Below are 19,854 nucleotides of genomic sequence, written 5' to 3'. Positions count from 1 at the left end.
CCTGGCCCTCGGAGGAGTTGGACGAAGCCCCTTACCTTGGGCCGGAACGTGAGCGTGGGTGGGGTGGGCTCGTGCTGGGCTTTCTGGGTACCCCACGGGTGGTACAGCTTAAAGCACTCGTTGCAGAAGCTGGATTTGCACTCGGTGCAGCCCTTGGTGGCCTCCAGCTGCGGCGGCTTGCAGAACTGGCACATGATGGCGGCGCTGACGTTGATGGTGTGGCGGTAGCGCTCCACCACCCTCTCCAGAGTCAGGTTGCGGAAGAGGCTGCCCAGGCCCCTCTCGCCCAGGTCCACATCCCTCTGGCACAGCGGGCAGGGGAAGAGCACGCTCTGGGGGTGCAAGAGGCCGCCTCGCTTGCGCCCCGGGTACGTGCCGAAACCTGCAAGCACAGGGACACCAGAACACAAGGCAAGGTGACGTTGTGCACAGAAGATGCTTCCCCAGAAGATGCAGGGACTCCCATCAGCCTCAGGGAAACTGGCCCATGGGCAGGGCTGATGGGATTTGTAGTCCGGCAACATCCGGAGCGTCACAGGTTCCCCACCCTTGTCCTAGAATCATGTCCCAGCCAATCAGGTGTGGGGAGCCCTCCCATGTCTTGATGGACTCCAACTCCCATCAACCTCAGCAAGCATGGCCAACAGTCAGAGGTGATGGGGATTGTAGTCCATCAATACCTGGAGGGTCACAGGTTCCCCACTCCTGTCCTTGACACGTGTCCCAGCCAATCAGGGATCACATATGAAATGCGGTCAGGGACTGGCTTGGACGCTGAGGAGCGGTGGCTGGATACTGATGAGCAGCCACTGGGAGAATTGGGGTTGGGAAAAGGATCTGGGGGAGCCTGTAACAGCTAGGAGGCGAGAGGCAGGAGAAGCTACAGGATTGGTTAGGCGACTATGGGGTTGCAGTGCTAATCTCGCTTTCAGGCCGAGGAAGCCGGCGTTTGTCCACAGACAGCTTTCCAGGTCATGTGGCCAGCATGACTGAATTGCTTCTGGCACAAGAGGACACTGTGACGGAAACCAGAGCACACAGAAACACCAATTACCTTTCCGCCAGAGCTGTACCTATTTATCTACTTGCACTGGTGTGCTTTCAAACTGCTAGGTTGGCAGGAGCTGGGACAGAGCAAATGGGAGCTCACTCCATTGCGGGGATTCGAAACGCTGACCTTTGGATTGGCAAGCCCAAGAGGCTAAGTGGTTTAGACCACAGCACCACCCACGTCCCATCTTCCACCAGGAGGGGGTGCCCTCATCCTAAGTGTCCCTCCCCCGCCAGCAGAGGGCGCCGCCACACCACCCTCCTCCCCACCTGACTTGAGAAGTCGGTCCAGGCGCTCTGGCTTGGGGATGACCCGGCGGCCCAGGCGAGGGCTCCGCGTGGCTGGCGTGGAGGCCGGCGAGGTGGGCTCAGAGGTGGGGTCTGGACAGACGTAGCCTTGCTGCAGCAGGACCTCGGTGGCGCAGATGTGGCAGACATTGTGCATGCAGGGAAGCACCAGGGGCTGCTTGTACATCTCCTTGCACACTGGGCACAACAGCTCCCTCTCCATGTTCTTCATGCTGGTCTGGAAGGACAAGGAGAGAGGGGAAGGGAAACAGGGTTCAAGAGAACAAAACCGTGATTCCTGCAAATAGAGGCTGGTTCTAGCTCAACACCAGTATTATAACATACTGTAGGATCCCGGCAGAAGGGACCTAAGAGGTTTGGGGACAACAACACGGGGTGCTGAGGGTGTAAATGACTACCAGACTTTGAAAAGCTGGTATCGCTGGATCAATTTTGTTCAATTACTTAAGGCTGAATAGTTTTAATTGGCTTTTGAATGCATGTTCAATTAATTTTGCTTTGATCTGATTTACTGCATGCCTGCGCCGCTTTTCGTTCGAATGAATCCCAAAGCGGCTTACAAACAGTGAATAGCAATAACACAACACCACAAATGCAGCATAAATCCCATAGAACAATTAAGAAATCATCAGCCTAACTGTTGCAAACTATAAAACACCGTTAGCAAAGCAACAACTACAAAAACAAGCTGAGCATGGCAATGAAAGCAAAAGCCGTCTTACATGATTAACGAACCAATAGGGCATTTATAATCTATTAAACAAAAATTAACAACGCTGATGAAATAGCAACCAAAAGAATAAACTGAGCACTGTTAAGTTCACGCACACGCGCTGCACACACCCTTTTTGTTCCTGTTTTGAATTTTATCGCGTTACCATCTTCCTTAGTGGGTCGTCATGCAAACCGCTATTCAAAGAATCGCAGAACTGTAGAGTTGGAAGGGGCCATAGGGGTCATCTAGCCCAACCCCCTACAATGTAGGAGGCTGCAGGAGGCTCAAACCCACAACTGTGAGATTAAGAGTCTCATGCTCTACCAACTGAGGTATCTTGACTGCTCTGAACAGTACTTTTTGTAGGGGGCGCTGAGGATGTGTTTATGTAACCAAGGCATAAACGAAAAAGTTTGGGAACCACTGGCTTAAAGGATGGGGGGGAAGAGGAAATACAGGGCAAAATAATAATTAAAAATAATAATTAAAAATTAAAAATAATAACGATAGCGGCTTCCTCCTCTTCGACACCCTCAAAGAGTCTGCCCACCGCTCGCGACCTCCCCTTGCAATCTGGAGCAGGGGTTGCAGTCTCACCTCTCCCTGGCCAATCACAAGGCAGTGTTGGGCTACAGGGAACCAGGCACAGGGCCTTTTCGGTAGTGGCGCCCGCCCTGTGGAACGCCCTCCCATCAGATGTCAAAGAGATAAATAACTACCTGACATTTAGAAGACATCTGAAGGCAGCCCTGTTCAGGGAAGTTTTTAATGTGTGACATTGTAATGTATTTTTAATCTTTGCTGGAAGCCTCCCAGAGTGGCTGGGGAAGCCCAGCCAGATGGGTGGGGTACAAATAATAATAATAATAATAATAATAATAATAATAATAATAAATAATAATAATAATAATAATAATGCTGCCCGTAGGAAGAACAGACCAACAGTGCGCCTTAGAACACTTCCCAGAATCCTTTGCAACATGCTATGTTCCATGCATGTTCCGTGCAGGGGAGGCAAGCGTTTCCCTGCAGCGGCTAAGGGAAAGGATCCTGGTTCCTAGTTGCAATTATACCCCACCCACCCACCCCGCTGCTGCCCCCCCCCAACCCAAAAAAATACAGGCTCTGCCTTGACATTTATATTCATCTCTTCAGGCTATGAAGTCTGAAGTCGCTAAATAGCATCACCCATGCACAAGGTTTGTAAATGTACCCAAACCAAAAAAAAGTTTAGCGAGAAGGGGGGGGAACCCTAGCTGGGGGGCAAGGAATACAACCGCACAAGGACTGAGCATATTCACTGCGCCAACTAACTGTTGCGAAGAACGGGGAAGGGACCAAAAAACTGAGAGAGGGAATGGAATGGAGCCTCTGGCTGGCTGGGATCCTGGACAAAAATGGCAAATTTTGTGGCATATCCCATCTGTATATTATAAGTATTAATATATCACATTTGTAGTAGTAGTAAGCATTCTGCATTTGCTGTCACGCATAGGGTGTGTCTCATTTGCATCTTGACAACGACCCTGAGGGATAGGCAAAGCTGAAAGCAAAGTGCATCCATTAAATCTTTGGGGGTTGCATGCGACTCAAAAATTTGCCCACATCCTGCCCACAGGTGCAAGGAAGCCATTGAGGTCTCTGTACACACCCACCCACCCACAAACACACCCTCCTTCAAAAGAGCATAGAGATGAAGGAGGAAGTTGCAAGAGTGGCACTCTTTCCCACTTCCTCTTTCAGCTCTATGTGCTTTCCATGTGCTTAATTTACCGCTTCCGACTTTTACCCAGATCACTTCAAAATGGCTGCATTTTCTGTCCCTTGGCGGGTGCAGCAGGGAGGAGATTTGGGGGACAACAGACCAGGAAGGGAGGCGACGCCTGTGATGTTCACTCAAAAATGCAAACGTGCCCACATGCCTGAAAAGGTTGCCGACCCCTCTAACCACTGCTCCATGCTACCTCACTAATAATGCTTAGCTGTCCTGCTTCACGTGTGTTCAAAGGGTCTCATTAACCCGCCCCCCAACCACCTTGTAAACCAGGCCACTGTTTAATATTCCCATTTTGCAGATGGGGCTACAGGAGTTGAGGCACAGAAATTTGCATCAGGGAACTTGCAGGAGCAGCAGCGAGACCTGGGAACGTTTTGCAGTTCAGTTTTCCTTCAACCATTACACTGCAGTGTTTGTCCTCAGAAAATAACAAGAAGACCTGGCCAGTGACCCATCTAGTCCAGCATGTGCTAGGATTTGGGTTCGAATCCTTCTTGAGTCACAACGGCCGACCAGATGCCTCAAGAAGGATTCGAAGCCAAAAGCACTCTCCTTGCCTGTGTTTTGTAGAAAATGGGATTCAAAAACGTTACAGCCTCTGACCGTGGAACCCCCTAAGCATGTACAGAGGGCCAGTCTCACTCTTGAGGCAACCCAGCAAGATTGCATGTGTCATGAAAGGGAGAAGTGGCAGAAACATGAGTACAATATGAGCCAAGCTTTGAGACTATGTACAGCTCCTTCACTCCCACTCTAGATTATGTCACAAAATAAGGTGCCTTATACAGAGTCACACCACTGGTCCAACAAGCTCAGCACTCCCTGCACTGACTGGCAGCAGCTCTCCAGGGGTTTCGAACAGGGGAGTTTCCAGTCTTCCTTGGCAGTGCTAAGATCCTTGGTCAAGCTAAGGATCTGACCTGCTATTTATTTCACCACCCAATGACTGTAATATGAATAAACTGTAATATGAATAAACTGCTGAAAAACCAGAGTGGTTTAACAATCAATCCCTGTTCCCAGGGAACTCTGGAATTGTAGCTCTGTGAAGGGAATTGAGGTCTCCTAACCACTGAGATGGTTAGGAGACCTCAATTCCCTTCACAGAGCTACAATTCCCAGAGTTCCCTAACCACTGAGATGATGGGACGCAGGTGGCGCTGTGGGTTAAAGCCTCAGCGCCTAGGGCTTGCCGATCGAAAGGTCGGCGGTTCGAATCCCTGCGGCGGGGTGCGCTCCCGCTGCTCGGTCCCAGCGCCTGCCAACCTAGCAGTTCGAAAGCACCTCCGGGTGCAAGTAGATAAATAGGGACCGCTTACCAGCGGGAAGGTAAACGGCGTTTCCGTGTGCGGCTCTGGCTCGCCAGAGCAGCGATGTCACGCTGGCCACGTGACCCGGAAGTGTCTCCGGACAGCGCTGGCCCCTGGCCTCTTAAGTGAGATGGGCGCACAACCCCAGAGTCTGTCAAGACTGGCCCGTACGGGCAGGGGTACCTTTACCTTTACCTTAACCACTGAGATGGGCGCACAACCCCATAGTCTGTCAAGACTGGCCCGTACGGGCAGGGGTACCTTTACCTTTACCTTTAACCACTCTCAGTGCCCTTAACAAACTACAGCTCCCAGAATTCTCTGGGGGAAGCCATGACTGTTTAAAGTGGCTTCATAGAGCTTTAAATGTAGGCTGTGGATGTGGCCCATGTCTACTCAGAATTAAGTCCCACTAAATTCAAGGGGGCTTACTCACTGGTAAGTGGAAGCAAGACTGCGTCCTTAGTTATAGGGTAGTAGTTAATAGCAACACTGCAATGGTTAGGCCTGCCATCCATCCGGATTTATCCAAACATTACCGGGAAATGCAGCGCTTTGTCCTGGATTGTAGGCAAGTCAGTTGTGGTCTTTTGGTGTTTTTGTAAAAAAAAAAAAAAGAAAGCTCAACAACTTTGGGGTCTTCCTAAAAGAAAGCTCAAGAACTTTTGGGGTGTCCTGGCTTTTACTTTTTGAAATAAGGCAACCCTAGCATTGGTGAAGTCTTTTCTAAGGGTGGTGATACTGTGAGGTAGGGGTGATATCAATAATAGAAGCATGATTTATTTATTTTTTAAATATATTCACACAGACATAAAATAGATTCCTAGAGTTTCTAGGGATTGAACCTGGAACCTTCTGAATGCAGGGCATTGTACTTAGCTACTGAGGTATGGACCTTCTATAATCCCGCCCTAAAAAATCCATCAGGAATTTATTTATGTTCTTACAATATGCAGAGACATGACCATTAGCGAGAGAAACAGCACTCATTTCTGGGGACAAAGAGATTTCCCAAAGGTCAATAAACTATATGTGCAAGGAGGTCGTGGGTTCAATCCCTCACATCTCCAGGCAGAGCACAGCTGCCAGTCCGTGTCAACAATGCTGAGCTAGATACACCAATGGTCTCATTCATTATAAGACAGCTTCCTCTGCTCCTATCTAAATCAGGCCTTTCTCTACAAACAGAAGGAGTGGGGGCTGTCTTTTATTTGTAGGGGGTGGTCCATAGCTGGGGGGGGGCAGAGCAGCATCTGCTTTGAAAGTCCTAGGTTTTAATTCCCAGCATCTCCAGGCAGGGCTGTGTCTGAAACCCTGGAGAGCAGCTGCCAGTCAGTGCAGGCAATATAGAGCGTAATGCTCCAAATCAGCGTCAGCCACTCACGCCCACCCACCCAGATTCCCCACTCAGTGCAGCTCAAAGGCAGGGCCGGCCCGCTTTCCCCACTGCTGGGCACACAGGCTGGCGGGGGGCGGGGGTTAGGGAGAGAGAGACCCCGCCTCCCAGTTCTTACAGGCAGTTTGGCAGCCAGCCCAGTCTCTGCTGCGTCCCATTCAAGGGCACTCTTGTCCTTTGGCCAGGGAGTGGGGTGGAGGGGGGCTCTACCGCCCTGGCGGCACCCCTGCCCCAAAGCTGCATTCCCTTCTGCTCCAGCTGCCCAGCGATTCAAGGCACCTGGGTAAGAAGGTGGTCCAAAAAACAGGAAAGAATCCCCAGCATCTGATTTTTTGCCAAAGAACCATTCATCTTGCAGTTTCCCAGCCAAGGCTTCCCCACTTAGAGATCTGCCACCACGGGACCTCAAAGGCATTTCCCTCCCCTGCCATCCATCCCCAAGGGACGGGCACTCACCTTGCCCAGAGCCCGCCTGGATGCCATCTCTCTTGGCAAGCGAGAAGGGACACACACATACACACACACAAAGCAGGAGGAGAGGGGAGGGGATGGATGGATGGATGGAGAAGGGCGGGGAGGGAGGGAGGGAGAGAGCCACAGCGGAGGCAGACGCTGGACCAGGCAGGCCCTGGCAGCCAGCCCTGGGAGGAGGTTGCCATGGCGACGGAGAGATGTGCTCGGATGCTCACAGCATCCTTCACTTAGCCCTGAAGGGAGTCCGGGGAAAAACTGATGGAGCTTGTGGGGTGGGGGGAGGGAATGGGAGCGTCTAGGCTAGCTGTCAAGAGGGGAGGGGCAGCACCTATTTTATTTGCGGGGGGGGGCTGATTTCCAGGTTTTTTGCGGGGGGGGGGCGGCTCTTTTGATCCCAGCGGCAGCAACATGGATCCCTCATCATGCCGACGCACTCGGGAGACAATGGGATGCCCATACTAGATCTCTCTTCCTCACACCCCCCTCCCGCAAAGCATCCCTTCTCATGGCATATAGACAGTCACCCCACATCGGCTACACTAGATTGGGGTGTTTTCTCCCCACACCCTTTTTCTCTCGTCCTCCTCCCCCCCCCCCCCGTTTTTCTATCCCTTGCGTTGCCCACCCTCTTTGCCCCCCTGTTCTCACGCTGATCCGGACGAGGGCATCCATGATCGACGTGAAGGAGTGGAGGTCCTCGCCCTCGGCCATGACTCCCGGGGGGGACGGGGGGCTTCCGGCCTCCGCACCCCCGCGCCGCCCCGGCAGCGCTTTGCAAACGCCTCGGTCTATTGCGGCCGAGAGCCCGGGCGAGCCGTCGGGGAGGGAGGAGGAGAGCCAGCAACGCGCATGCTCCTCCGGAGAGGCTCGGCTCCGGGCTCCCTGCCTCCCTCTCGCTTCTTCCCCCCCCCCCCGCGCTTTGAAGTGATGGAGGGCGCGTGTGAGTGTGCTGGGTTATTAATAATAATTATTTTATTGCTGGTGCAGCAGATCCCACATGCAGAGCGCTTTAGGGAGGAGGAGGAGCAGCCAAGGGGAGCGGGGGGCAGAAGGTTGATGGGGAGCTGCCAGTCGCCACATGCCATCCCAGGGTGTGGTCATTTGTTGAAAGGCTTTGGTCCTGCTTTCCACAGTGTCACGGGCCAGGCTTTGCATGGGCAAGGGTGCATCTGAGCATAGGCAGAGTGCATTCCCTTAGCTTCTCAATCGGAAGGTGTAAGGTTTCAAGAAGCTGTACATTTTTGCATTTATTACCATCGGTGCGTCATTATCGTTAAACTGCAGAATTCACTCAGGCCTACAAATGCGGAGGCAAGACTCGAACCCGCGACTTCCCGGGCCTGCCGGCGTTCTCCAGCTCTGGTCCTTTGTTCGCTGAATGCGCGTGTGCTCCCCCTAGCGGCCAGCCGGAGGAAATGAAACGCAGCAAAGCCTGCTATGGGCGCCGCCGGCCGCTAGGCGGGGAACGTGGCGCGACGCACGCTTCTCCGCCTCTCTCAGGCGGCGGGGAGTGCGGTGTGCGCTTGCGCGGAGGCGCAAATTACACGTCTCCGCTCAGGGCCGCGCCTGCGCGGCAGAGAGAACTCCCTCTCGCCGAGGGAGGCAGGCGCAAGAACGGCGCATGCGCGAGAGAAAAAAGAACCAGGGAACTTTGGTTCAAACCGGGAGCGGACACATCGGAGGGCGCTGCGCGGTGTATTATGGGTAATGTGGCATGGGGGTTGGGGAGGTGGGCGACATGCATGCTCCTGGCCTGGAGAGGGGTGGGCACCGCTGTCAGCCTGTGCTCAGGGCGCCTTGTGGGTGAGGAGCATGGGCAATGGTGGCAGAGCGTGTGCTTTGAGTGCAGAAGGTTCAGTCTCCAGTGGCATCTCTGGGTAGAGCTGGGAACAGGCCTCCCCTGTCTGAAAGCCTGGGGAGCTGCTGCCAGCCTGTGTTGTTGTTGTTTAGTCGTGTCCGACTCTTCGTGACCCCCTGGACCAGAGCACGCCAGGCACTCCTGTCTTCCACTGCCTCCCGCAGTTTGGTCAAACTCATGCTGGTAGCTTCGAGAACATTGTCCAACCATCTCGTCCTCTGTTGTCCCCTTCTCCTTGGGCCCTCCATCTTTCCCAACATCAGGGTCTTCTCCAGGGAGTCTTCTCTTCTCATGAGGTGGCCAAAGTATTGGAGCCTCAGCTTCAGGATCTGTCCTTCCAGTGAGCACTCAGGGCTGATTTCCTTCAGAATGGAGAGGTTTGATCTTCTTGCAGTCCATGGGACTCTCAAGAGTCTCCTCCAGCACCAGAATTCAAAAGCATAAATTCTTCGGCGATCAGCCTTCTTTGTGGTCCAGCTCTCACTTCCATACATCACTACTGGGAAAACCATAGCTTGAACTATACGGACCTTTGTTGGCAAGGTGATGTCTCTGCTTTTTAAGATGCTGTTTAAGATGCCAGCCTGTGTAGGCAACACTAAGCTAAATGGACGCAGTATAAGGCGCCTTCCTGTATCGGGGAAGCACTGTCGCTCAGTGGCAGGGCATTGACTTGGTCCTGGGTTCAATCCCCGCCATCTCCAAATAGGCCCCCACCTTCCTCAAACCCCAGAGAGCCACTGTGAATCATCAGGGACAATACTGAGCTCAGCTGATGAATGGCCTGGCTGAGTTGAAAGGCAGCTTCCTAAGCTGAGGAGAGGCTGGAGCTCAGCAGTGGACCATTTGCTTTGCATGTAGAAGTCCCCTGCACCTGTCCAGGTACGAGTAGACCAGGGTCTGGGCATCTCAGACCTGGCAGCCAAATGCGGCCCAGCAGGCCCCTATCTCGTGCCCTCAGGCCGTGCCACACGGCTCCTCCATATCATACACCCCCACAAGGCCCTGCTTGACATTTTCCTTGAGTGATTTTTGGGTGTCAACTTGTAAACCCAGTTTGAGTGTCAGTTGCTCAGTTTCTGGGGCAGCAGAAAAAGCGGGGTTCGTGGCACAAAACTTTTGACACCAGTTTGGAGTCAGACAATGTTCAGTTTTGGGGTATACCTGTGGCCCCCAGTTTGAGCATCAACTACTGTGGTACCTTGGGTTACAGACCCTTCAGGTTACATACTCCGCTAATAAAGAAATAGTGCTTCAGGTTAAGAACTTTGCTTCAGGATGAGAACAGAAATTGCGTGGCGGCAGCGGGAGGCCCCATTAGCTAAAGTGGTACCTCAGGTTAAGAACAGTTTCAGGTTAAGAACAGACCTCCGGAACGAATTAAATTCCTAACCAGAGGTACCACTGTACTGAGTTTGCGGGGTGGGGGTGACAGAAAACACAGGGTTCACGGCACAAAACTGGCACCGGTTTGGAGTCGATCGGACAATGTTGGGTTTCGGGTATTAAACTGTGACCCCAGTTTGCTGTGTCAGTTACTCAGTTTGGGGGGGCAGCACAAAGTGTGGGGTTCATGGCACAAAACAGCCTGAAAATGTCGTGCTACGTATTAATGGCGCTTGTCCTTTGTGCTCCTGCTAGCAGAGGCGAGTGACCCTTGTCTCTCTCTCTCTCCCCAGCTGTCGGCACGGGTACGTCGTTGGTGCTTTCGTCTCTCCTGTGCCTCCTGCTCTTCACGGGGATGCAGATGTACAGCCGCCAGCTGGCATCCAGCGAGTGGCTGACCATCCAAGGGGGCCTGCTGGGCTCTGCCCTCTTCATCTTCTCCCTTACCGTATCCTCCTACGTGCAGCATTTTGCGTGGGCATTTTCAGCCGGGCTGAGGCTGTCAGAATGGGATGAGGTCAAAGGGGGCACCCATCGGCATCAGCTGATCCAGCAGGAATGTGACGCATAAAGGGCTGCAGCTCTGTACGTAGTAGTAGTAGTAATAATAATAATAATAATAATAATAATAATTTTTATTTATACCCCACCCTCCCCAGCCAAGGCCGGGCTCAGGGCAGCTAACAAGCAATAATAAAAACAAGTTGAATGAATACAACTTAAAAACAAGATTAAAATACAACAATTCAAATATTGAAACATTAAAATCTTAAAATGCAGCCTCATCACAGGAGGAGAAAGGAAAAGGAAAAAGAAAGAGGGGGAGGGACTCAAATTGGCTCCAAGCCAAAAGCCAGGCGGAACAACTCTGTCTTTCAGGCCCTGCGGAAAGAAATCAGATCCTGCAGGGCCCTGGTCTCATGAGGCAGAGCGTTCCACCAGGCCGGAGCCAGAGTTGAAAAGGCCCTGGCTCTGGTTGAGGCTGATCTAACTTCCTTAGGGCCCGGGACCTCTAGGGTGTTGCTATTTATGGACCTTGAGGCTCTCCGTGGGGCACACCGGGAGAGGCGGTCCCATAGGTATGAGGGTCCTAGGCCGTGAGGGTCTGCTTTGCGGGAGGTCCAAGGTTGTATGCCTGCCATTTCCAGGTAGGGCTGAGAACATTCTTGTCTGAAACCTGGGCGTTTTGCTGCCAGTCAGTGTAGGCACTCCTGAGCTAAGAGGGGCCAGTGGTCTGAACTGCAGCTTCTTACGTCCCTGTGTTATAAGTGGTTCAGCCTCTGCTTTGCAGTGCAGAAGGTCCCCTGGCATTTTCAGGTAGAGCTAAGAGAGGCTTCTGCCATTTTCTTTAATATTGATTAAAATACTAAATATAAATTAACTGACGCACCCCACCCCCAGCTTGAACGCTGATTTAAAACTCAGGTTACATTTCTTGGAAGTCCAATATATTCTACAAATAGCACTGAGAATCTTTTTTTAACATAATATTCAAAGTGCTATTTTTCTAGAAAAAGAGGTGCCAGAATGCAGCGTGAACACCTCCATTGTTCTCTTAGAATGGCAATGGTGCCCACCTGAGAGGTACCGGAACTTAATGTCAGTGAAAAACCCCCTGATAATAATAGTAACAATAATACAGTGGTACCTTGGGTTACAAACACTTCGGATTACAGACTCCACTAACCCGGAAATAGTACCTCAGGTTAAGAATTTTACCTCAGGATGAGAACAGAAATTGCGCAGCGGCGGCAGCAGGAGGCCCCATTAGCTAAAGTGGTACCTCAGGTTAAGAACGGACCTCCAGAACAAATTAAGTTCATAACCAGAGGTACCACTGTACAGTGGAACCTCAGTTCTCAAACGCCTCCGTTGACGAACGTTTCAGAACCTGAATGCCAGAAACCCGGAAGTAAATGCTTCTGTTTTCAAACGCGCTTCGGAAGCCAAACAGCTTCCGCTGCATGTTTTTCAATTTTCACCACTGAAATTGACATTCTCCCTTTGCACCTCAGTTGTCAAACATTTTGGAATTCGAACGATCTTCCGGAACAGATTACGTTCAACAACTAAGGTTCCACTGTAATAAAAATAATAATGTTATTATTTGTACCATGCCCCAGCCACTCTGAGTGACTTACAACAGATACAAAAGCATAATAAAACATCAAGCATTAAATACTTCCTAATTATTATAATAAATAATACTAATTTTTCAATTACAGCGTTCATTGTTTTCAATAACCTGTGATCAAAACGCTCTAGCTACAAGCAATATATATTACAGATTGCTTTACAGTTGGAGAAATAGAAATAATTCATTGCAAGTAATGTTGGGACAATACCCTCATTTGGGCCAGGAAGTTCCGCAACAAAATGTTGCAGTAGAACTTCTGTTTAGGGAGCCAGCCAGCCAGCCGTGCCCTTCTCTGTAATACTCCATTGCGCTCCCCCTCCCACCGAGTTTTCCATTTCCCCCCCAACAGTAAGCCAGTCATCTGTGGTCGCTGAGCACACACAAACCTCAGAGTTCCCTCAGGCTTCCTGATCCCTTCCTCTTCCGTGTAGGTGGTTTGACTTTGACTACGTAAAAGGGTTGTCACTAACCACCTGAACTTTGGAAATAGAGGGAATCACATGAAATGACATCAGAAACGTGTAACCACATGCTTTCAATTCCCCCAAAACCATTAACCCTGCCTGAATCAGCTTTCTGGAGATGTTGGGAGGGTTGGCTTTGTTTTTTACTAACCTCATTAAAAAGGTAAAGTTAAAGGTGGCGCTATGGGTTAAACCACTGAGCCTAGGGCTTGCCAATCAGAAGGTCGGCGGTTCGAATCCCTGCGATGGGGTGAGCTCCCGTTGCTCGGTCCCTGCTCCTGCCAACCTAGCAGTTCAAAAGCAAGTCAAAGTGCAAGTAGATAAATAGGTACCACTCCGGCGGGAAGGTAAACGGCGTTTCCGTGCGCTGCTCTGGTTCGCCAGAAGCAGCTTCGTCATGCTGGCCACATGACCCGGAAGCTGTACGCCGGCTCCCTCGGCCAATAAAGCAAGATGAGCGCTGCAACCCCAGAGTCGTCCGCGACTGGACCTAATGGTCAGGGGTCCTTTTACCTTTACCTTTAAAGGACCCCTGACAGTTAAGTCCATTCGTAGACTCTGGGGTTGTGGTGCTTATCTCGCTTTATTGGCCGAGGGAGCCAGCGTTTTTCCGGGTCATGTGTAGCATTATCCCTATTGCATCGCCAACAGATACCTTAGATAGCCCTTTTTTAAACAAGTGTAATGTTCAGAAAAGTAATTAAAACCAATAAGCTAAAAACCAGTTTAAAACGCTAGACTACTTTCAACACATCTAGACAGTCTTGCTGAAGCAAAAATCTTTTTGGTGGGTACTGAAAAGAGCACAGCAAAGCGGCTTGCCTAGTGTCAAAAGGCAGGGACCTCCAACACGTAAAGATCGGTTTTTACAAGTGTGGAACGCATGTTATGTGGCACCTGGAATCTCACAAGCAAACTGGGAATTTTTATTATTTCTTAAATTTTTTATACTGTACCACCCTTTGTCCACAGATTTCAGGGAGGTTCACAACATTTTCCCCCTGGCCTGCGCTTCTGGGTGAATGGTTCTACTTTGGCTACGTAAAGATGGTAGACCCCAGATCTTGTCCATTTAGCACAAAGAAGCTTTCTGGGGAACTTGAAAGCTTACACATTTCTGACGTTTTTTCCTCTGTTTAGCCTGAAGATGCTTTCTGGAGAACTAGAAAAGCCTATGCATTTCTGACCTTCCACCTCAATCTCTCTTCTTTCCAATGACCAAGCAGTGAGTGACAATCTTTGTGTAGCAATAGAAGGGAGAGGATCTGTATGTCTGTAAGGGGGGGTGGGCTTCTCACTTCCCTGACATGTCAGCAAATGTTTTCCTTGACATGAAACCCAGGCCTTCAACAACCTTGAAAATTTGATTTTCGGCAAAGGATTCCAAGCTAAGATCTTCCCTGAAAGTAAGCTGAACGGATTTAGGGTGATCATTTTCTTTTCAGAGAGGTGGGGGGCTGAGAAATCGGCTGGTTTGTATGTAGCAACTGGTGGTTGGCTGATATGGGGAGGGGTTTTTTTGGGGGGGGGGTTAGGGCGGGGGTTGTTTACAAAATGATAATTTCTCGTCGCTTTTTTCCCCTTGCCAAAACGCACCTCCTTTTCCTCCGCAGTTATTACCTGCCTGCTGCTGGCATTATTTGCTTCAGGGCTGATTCATCGGGTCTGCGTCACCACCTGGTAAGAACGGGGGATTGTGTCCCAACACACACACACGTTGTAACAGATCTGGATTAAGGAAATCCAGCTTGCATCACATCTGAAGCTGCTGACAGGGCCAGATCAGGGGTAGAAGCCCCCACAATTAGCAGAGCAAGCAGGAAGGCCCCCAAAACACGGCCGATTGAAACAGGAATGACAGAAGCTTCCTTATACTGAATCAGACCACTGGTCTAACTCAGCATTGACCACACTGACTGGCAGCAGCTCAACCAAGGGCTGCCAGGGACTGAACTGGGAGTCCTTCTGCTCTGTTGCCGTCCTCTCCCCTAAAAATAAAGCAAGATTCTAGTCCTCAACGTTCTGGAGCAAGGGCTGGTTTAAATAGGGAGCCACCTTGCCTTGAGTGAGCTGATTCTCCATCAAGGTCAGTGTTGACTGCACTGACTGGCAGCTGGTTTAAATAGGGAGCCGCCTTGCCTTGAGTGAGCTGATTCTCCATCAAGGTCAGTGTTGACTGCACTGACTGGCAGCTGCTCTCCGGGGTTTCAGGCAGGGGGCGTCCCCAGCCCTACCTGGTTTTAACCTTTAAAGCCCTATATGGCCTAGGACCCTCGTACCTACGGGACCGCCTCTCCTGGTATGTCCCACAGAGGAACTTACGGTCTTCAAACAAAAACATCTTGGAGGTCTCAGGCCATAGGGAGGTTAGGCTGGCCTCAACTAGAGACAGTCTGTGGCTCCAGTCTGGTGGAACGCTCTGTCACAAGAGACTAGGGCCCTGCGGGACTTGACATCTTTCTGCAGGGCCTGCAAGACAGAGCTGTTCCGCCAGGGCACAGCCTGACTCCCTCCTTTGGCAATCTTCACAGAACTTTAGCCTAATGGTTGCCATCAATTTGAGTTGAATTAATTTTAATGAAATGATTTTAGAATGTTGTATTATTTTATTGTTTTTAGCCGCCCTGAGCCTGGCTTCAGCTGGGGAGGGCGGGATATAAATAAAATTTATTATTATTATTAATATTACCTGGAGATGTCAGGGATTGAACCCAGCACCTTCTGCATGCAAGGCAGATGCTCTACCACTGAGCCATGGCCCTTTCAAAGACATGGTTACACATCTGCAGACAAGCAGCTCTTCCCTCGCAAAAGCTTGGACTCCTCCCTGACTGTTGGCCGTGCTGCTTGGGGGCTGATGGGAGTTGGAGTCCAACAAGCTCTGCAGTTTCCCATGGCTCTGGTTTAGCAACATCGCCTCTCCTCTGGCGGCAGTCGGGGCTGATCGTCAGAGATGCAAACCTGGGTGCAGGGGTCAAGTCAGTCTGTCTGTAAGCTAGCCCACCGCACAACGGCAAAGATGTGCATTTGCCGGCACACCCACTTTTGCACGTGGCCCCCGGGGAAATTGCTCAGAAGAGAATGTGGCCCTCGAGGGGGGAAAGATTCCCCACCACGTAACTAGGGAGCCGAGCTATGGTAAGGGAGGAGGGCCTTTGGGGTACTCTCTGTGGGCCACGCCCCTTCCTCACAAGCCACGCCCCCTCCCTGGTCCTCCTTTGCAAAGCAGATGGCCCAGCCTTGAGCCCTTCCCTGCGATCAGGTCTTCTTTACAACCCACTTACCCCTCTGGCTTCTCTTCCCAGTTTCATCTTCTCGATGATCGCCCTGTACTACATCAACAAGATCTCCTCCACGCTGTACCAGTCAACCACGCCGGTGCCTGTGGTTGCCAAGACTGTCAGTAAAGGCAGGAAGAGGAATTGAAGCGGAGGACCATCCTCAGCGCAGTTGGAACGGCCAATAAAACATTTCCTTTTTTAAAAAACAAACAAGACCCCGGTCCTCTTCTGAGCTTGTTATTTCAGATAAGGATGAGGGGGGGATTTCCGCCCCAATGTGCTTGCATTCCAGAACAGGTGTGGGGAAACTTTGCCCCTCCAGATGTTGTTGTGTCAAAAACCATTATTATTATTATTATTATTATTATTATTATTATTATTATTATTATTAATTTGCACCCCGCCCATCTGGCTGGGCTTCCCCATGCCTGGTCATCTCGGCCATGCTGCCTGGGGCTGATGGGAGTTCAACAAGATCTTGAGGGCAAAGGACTGACCCCCCAAACCTGTAAGTGCATTTGGTACGTGATCCCTGATTGGTTGGGACATGTGTCTAGGACAGAGATGGGGGACCTTCAGTCCTCTAGGTCAGGGTCCCCCAAACTTGGGTCTCCAGCTGTTTCCGGACTACAACTCCCATCATCCCTAGCTAGCAGGAGCAGTGGTAACGGATGGTGGGAATTGTAGTCTCAAAACATCTGGAGGGCCGAGTTTAAGGAAGTCTGCTCTAGGTGTTGCAGGACTACAATTCTAATCAGCCCTGAACCATCGGCCATGCTGGCTGGGGGCTGATGGGAGCTGGAGTCCAAGAACATTGTTGAACTACAACTCCCATCAGCCCCTGCCATTGGCTACCTTTGCTAGGGCTGATGGGAGCTGCAACATCCGGAGGGCCAGAGGTCCCCCACACCCTGCTTGAGGGAAACGACACAACTTGGGAAAGAGGGAGCAAAAGGGAAGCACGGGGGGAATAGGGAAATTATTATTATTATTATTATTATTAATCATAATTGTACCCCACCCATCTGACTGGGTTGCCCCAGCCACTGGGCAGCTTCCAACATACCGGTATATAAAAACATAATAAAACAGTACACATTAAAAGGCTTCCCTATACAGGGCAGCCTTCAGATGTCTTCTAAATGTCATATAGTTATTTATCTCTTCGACATCTGATGGGAGGGCGTTCCACAGGGTGGGCGCCACTTCCGAGAAGGCCCTCTGCCTGATTCCCTGTTGCTTCACTTCTCACAGTGAGGGAACCACCAGAAAGCCCTTGGAGCTGAACCTCAGTGTCTGGGCTGAACAATGGGGGTGGAGATGCTCCTTCAGGTATACTGGACCAAGGCCGTTTAGGGCTTTAAAGGTCAGCACCAACACTTTGAATTGTGCTCGGAGACATACTGGGAGCCAATGTAGGTCTCTCAAGACCGGTGTTATGTGGTCTCAGCGGCCGCTCCCAGTCACCAGTCTAGCTGCCGCATTCTGGATTATAGATGTAGTTTCTGAGTCACCTTCAAATGTAGCCCCATGTAGAGCGCATTGGCGTAGTCCAAGCAGGAGATAACCAGAGCATGCACCACTCTGGCAAGACAGGTAAGGTCTCAACTGGTGTCAATGGCTAGTAACCGTCAGTAGCTCTCCATGAATTTGTCTAAGTGTCTTTTATAGCCAGCCTAGGTTATTGGCTGTCACTGCCTCCTCTGGGAGCCAGTTCCATAGTTTTTAAATATGCACCTCATGGAAAAGGACTTCCTTTTATCTCTCCACGGTTTCAAGAAGTAGGGCTTGCTCCCAGCCTTACCTGGATCAAACCTGCAACTCTGCGTGCAAGGTGGACGCAATTAAATACTCCAGCGGCAAGTAATACCAATATTTCAAGCAACATTGTGTTTCCGCTGTCAATCGCCTGAGTGAACAATAATGCTGTTTAAACTCCTCCTGGCTGTGAACAATGGAGGCAGACGCACTTTGCCAGGAAGGGCATTTCGTAAACGAGCTGCCACCAAGACAGCTGTCAGGTATCCATGCCAACTGGGCAGTCCCGTCCCCCGCAACAGCACCACTCCTATGGCTCCACTGCCAGTTGCGCAAGATAATACAGCAGTCATGTGCCCATTACTAATGTGCATTGCAGGGGGTTGGACTAGATGACCGTTAGGTGGCCCTCCCAGTTCTACGATTTCCCAGCCTTGGGTCTCTCTTGCTCTCTCGCCACCATTGTGATGTGAGGCTGCGTCCGCCAGGGGGCACTGCAGGACTGGCAGAGATCCGAGTTGTTTTTTTTAAAGGGTCTGGATTGAGGAAGACAAGCGGAAAGCCTCTGTAGTTTTAAATCACTGCAATTGTTGCACAAAAATAAAAGTGATAACAACAAGCCTTGTTGTCTCTCAGGACGAAGCTTCACGAACAAAAAGGGCAGACGCACGTGTGCAAAAGGCCTACTATTCATTAGTTTGTAATGACAACAAACAATAACACAATTTATAGCATTTTACAACAGCCCAGTAAGGTAGGATTGTTGTTTAGTCATGTCCGACTCTTCGTGACCCCCTGGACCAGAGCACGCCAGGCACTCCTGTCTTCCACCGCCTCCCGCAGTTTGGTCAAACTCATGCTGGTAGCTTCAAGAACACTGTCCCACCATCTCGTCCTCTGTCGTCCCCTTCTCCTTGTGCCCTCCATCTTTCCCAACATCAGGGTCTTTTCCAGGGGGTCTTCTCTTCTCATGAGGTGGCCAAAGTATTGGCGTCTCAGCTTCAGGATCTGTCCTTCCAGCGAGCACTCAGGGCTGATTTCCTTCAGAATGGAGAGGTTTGATCTTCTTGCAGTCCATGGGACTCTCAAGAATCTCCTCCAGCGCCATAATTCAAAAGCATCCATTCTTCGGCGACCAGCCTTCTTGATGGTCCAGCTCTCACTACCATACATCACTACTGGGAAAACCATGGCTTTAACAATATGGATCTTTGTCGGCAAGGTGATGTCTCTGCTTTTTAAGCTGCTGTCTAGGTTTGTCATTGCTTTTCTCCCAAGAAGCAGGCGCCTTTTAATTTCATGACTGCTGTCACCATCTGCGGTGAGTAAGGTAGGATACAATGCGATAATTATCTTCCTTTTGTAGGTGGGGCGAAAGGAGGGAGGTTGTGGCAGAGACACAATAAAGCCATGAAGGAATAAATTGGTTTTTAAGGTGACACGAGATTGTTGTGGTCTCTCTCTCCCCCCCCTCCCCCATTTTATCCCCAAATCCATCCTTTGAGGTATAGGTTAGGCTTAGAAACAGGGACTGGCCCATTGTAAGCACTCTGGCTGAGTGGAGGACTGAGCCCTGGTTTCAGAGTTGAACCCAAACCATCGCACCATGCTGACTCTCTTGAACACACTCACCTGGGAATAAACTCTGAAAAACAAGGAGGGTTACTTCTTATGCCTAGGACTGCAGTCACACACACACTGATTTTGGAGTAAACCCCATTGAAGCCAATGGGACTTACTCCTGTCCTGACACAGGGCTGGACGAATCCATCAGAAAATTGTACAGTCGGAAGGGACCCCAGGGGTCATCCAGCCTGACCCATGCAATGCAGGAATTGTAGCTCAATCCCCGTCCCGTTCTCTCCAATTCTCCTTTTTCCAACCTTAAATCCAGTTCTCCGCATTTTCTTGTGAAAATGTGTCAGAGTGTAACGTGGAT

General features: G+C 50.7%; 2 protein-coding genes across 4 annotated transcripts in view; one reads left to right on the top strand and one right to left on the bottom strand.

Moving 5' to 3' along the window:
* The window catches only part of TRIM46 (tripartite motif containing 46), a 29,703-nt gene extending 21,764 nt beyond the window's left edge, over nucleotides 1–7,939 (bottom strand). The window contains exons 1-3 of one of the 2 annotated variants that reach the window (XM_079958018.1): nucleotides 7,680–7,939; nucleotides 1,321–1,576; nucleotides 36–382 (exon numbers count right to left, since the gene is read on the bottom strand). In XM_079958018.1, coding sequence (XP_079814144.1) covers nucleotides 36–382; nucleotides 1,321–1,576; nucleotides 7,680–7,742 — 666 coding nt within the window. In that variant the 5' untranslated portion in view covers nucleotides 7,743–7,939. Of the gene's footprint in view, nucleotides 1–35; nucleotides 383–1,320; nucleotides 1,577–7,013; nucleotides 7,289–7,679 lie in introns of those variants that run through there. The other variant, XM_079958019.1, reaches the window with a different exon arrangement.
* Nucleotides 7,940–8,431: 492 nt separating this feature from the next.
* Nucleotides 8,432–16,370, top strand: KRTCAP2 (keratinocyte associated protein 2). 2 transcript variants are annotated; one of them, XM_079958471.1, is made up of 5 exons: nucleotides 8,432–8,735; nucleotides 10,569–10,723; nucleotides 14,219–14,282; nucleotides 14,490–14,556; nucleotides 16,182–16,370. In XM_079958471.1, exons 1-5 carry the CDS (start codon nucleotides 8,447–8,449, stop codon nucleotides 16,300–16,302), a joined length of 696 nt encoding a protein of 231 aa, XP_079814597.1. In that variant the 5' UTR covers nucleotides 8,432–8,446; the 3' UTR covers nucleotides 16,303–16,370. The 2 variants fall into 2 exon arrangements, with proteins under 2 accessions (XP_079814597.1, XP_079814598.1); XM_079958472.1 differs by lacking the exon at nucleotides 8,432–8,735 and adding an exon at nucleotides 8,737–8,834.
* The last annotated feature ends 3,484 nt before the right edge of the window (nucleotides 16,371–19,854 follow it).

This window comes from Podarcis cretensis (genome assembly GCF_951804945.1).
Source record: "Podarcis cretensis genome assembly, chromosome: 16".
NCBI lineage: Eukaryota > Metazoa > Chordata > Lepidosauria > Squamata > Lacertidae > Podarcis > Podarcis cretensis.
The sequence above is the reverse complement of the archived record's forward strand: the minus strand, read 5'-3'. Positions and strand labels throughout refer to the sequence as shown.

Bases quoted from the DNA above. Each gene is read 5' to 3' on its own strand.
- KRTCAP2 (XM_079958471.1), top strand. From the start codon at position 8,447: ATGAAACGCAGCAAAGCCTGCTATGGGCGCCGCCGGCCGCTAGGCGGG. The intron at 8,736-10,568 runs GTAATGTGGCAT...CTCTCTCCCCAG, and splicing joins CGCTGCGCGGTGTATTATGG to CTGTCGGCACGGGTACGTCG. The intron at 10,724-14,218 runs GTATCCTCCTAC...CATGAAACCCAG, and splicing joins TCTTCATCTTCTCCCTTACC to GCCTTCAACAACCTTGAAAA.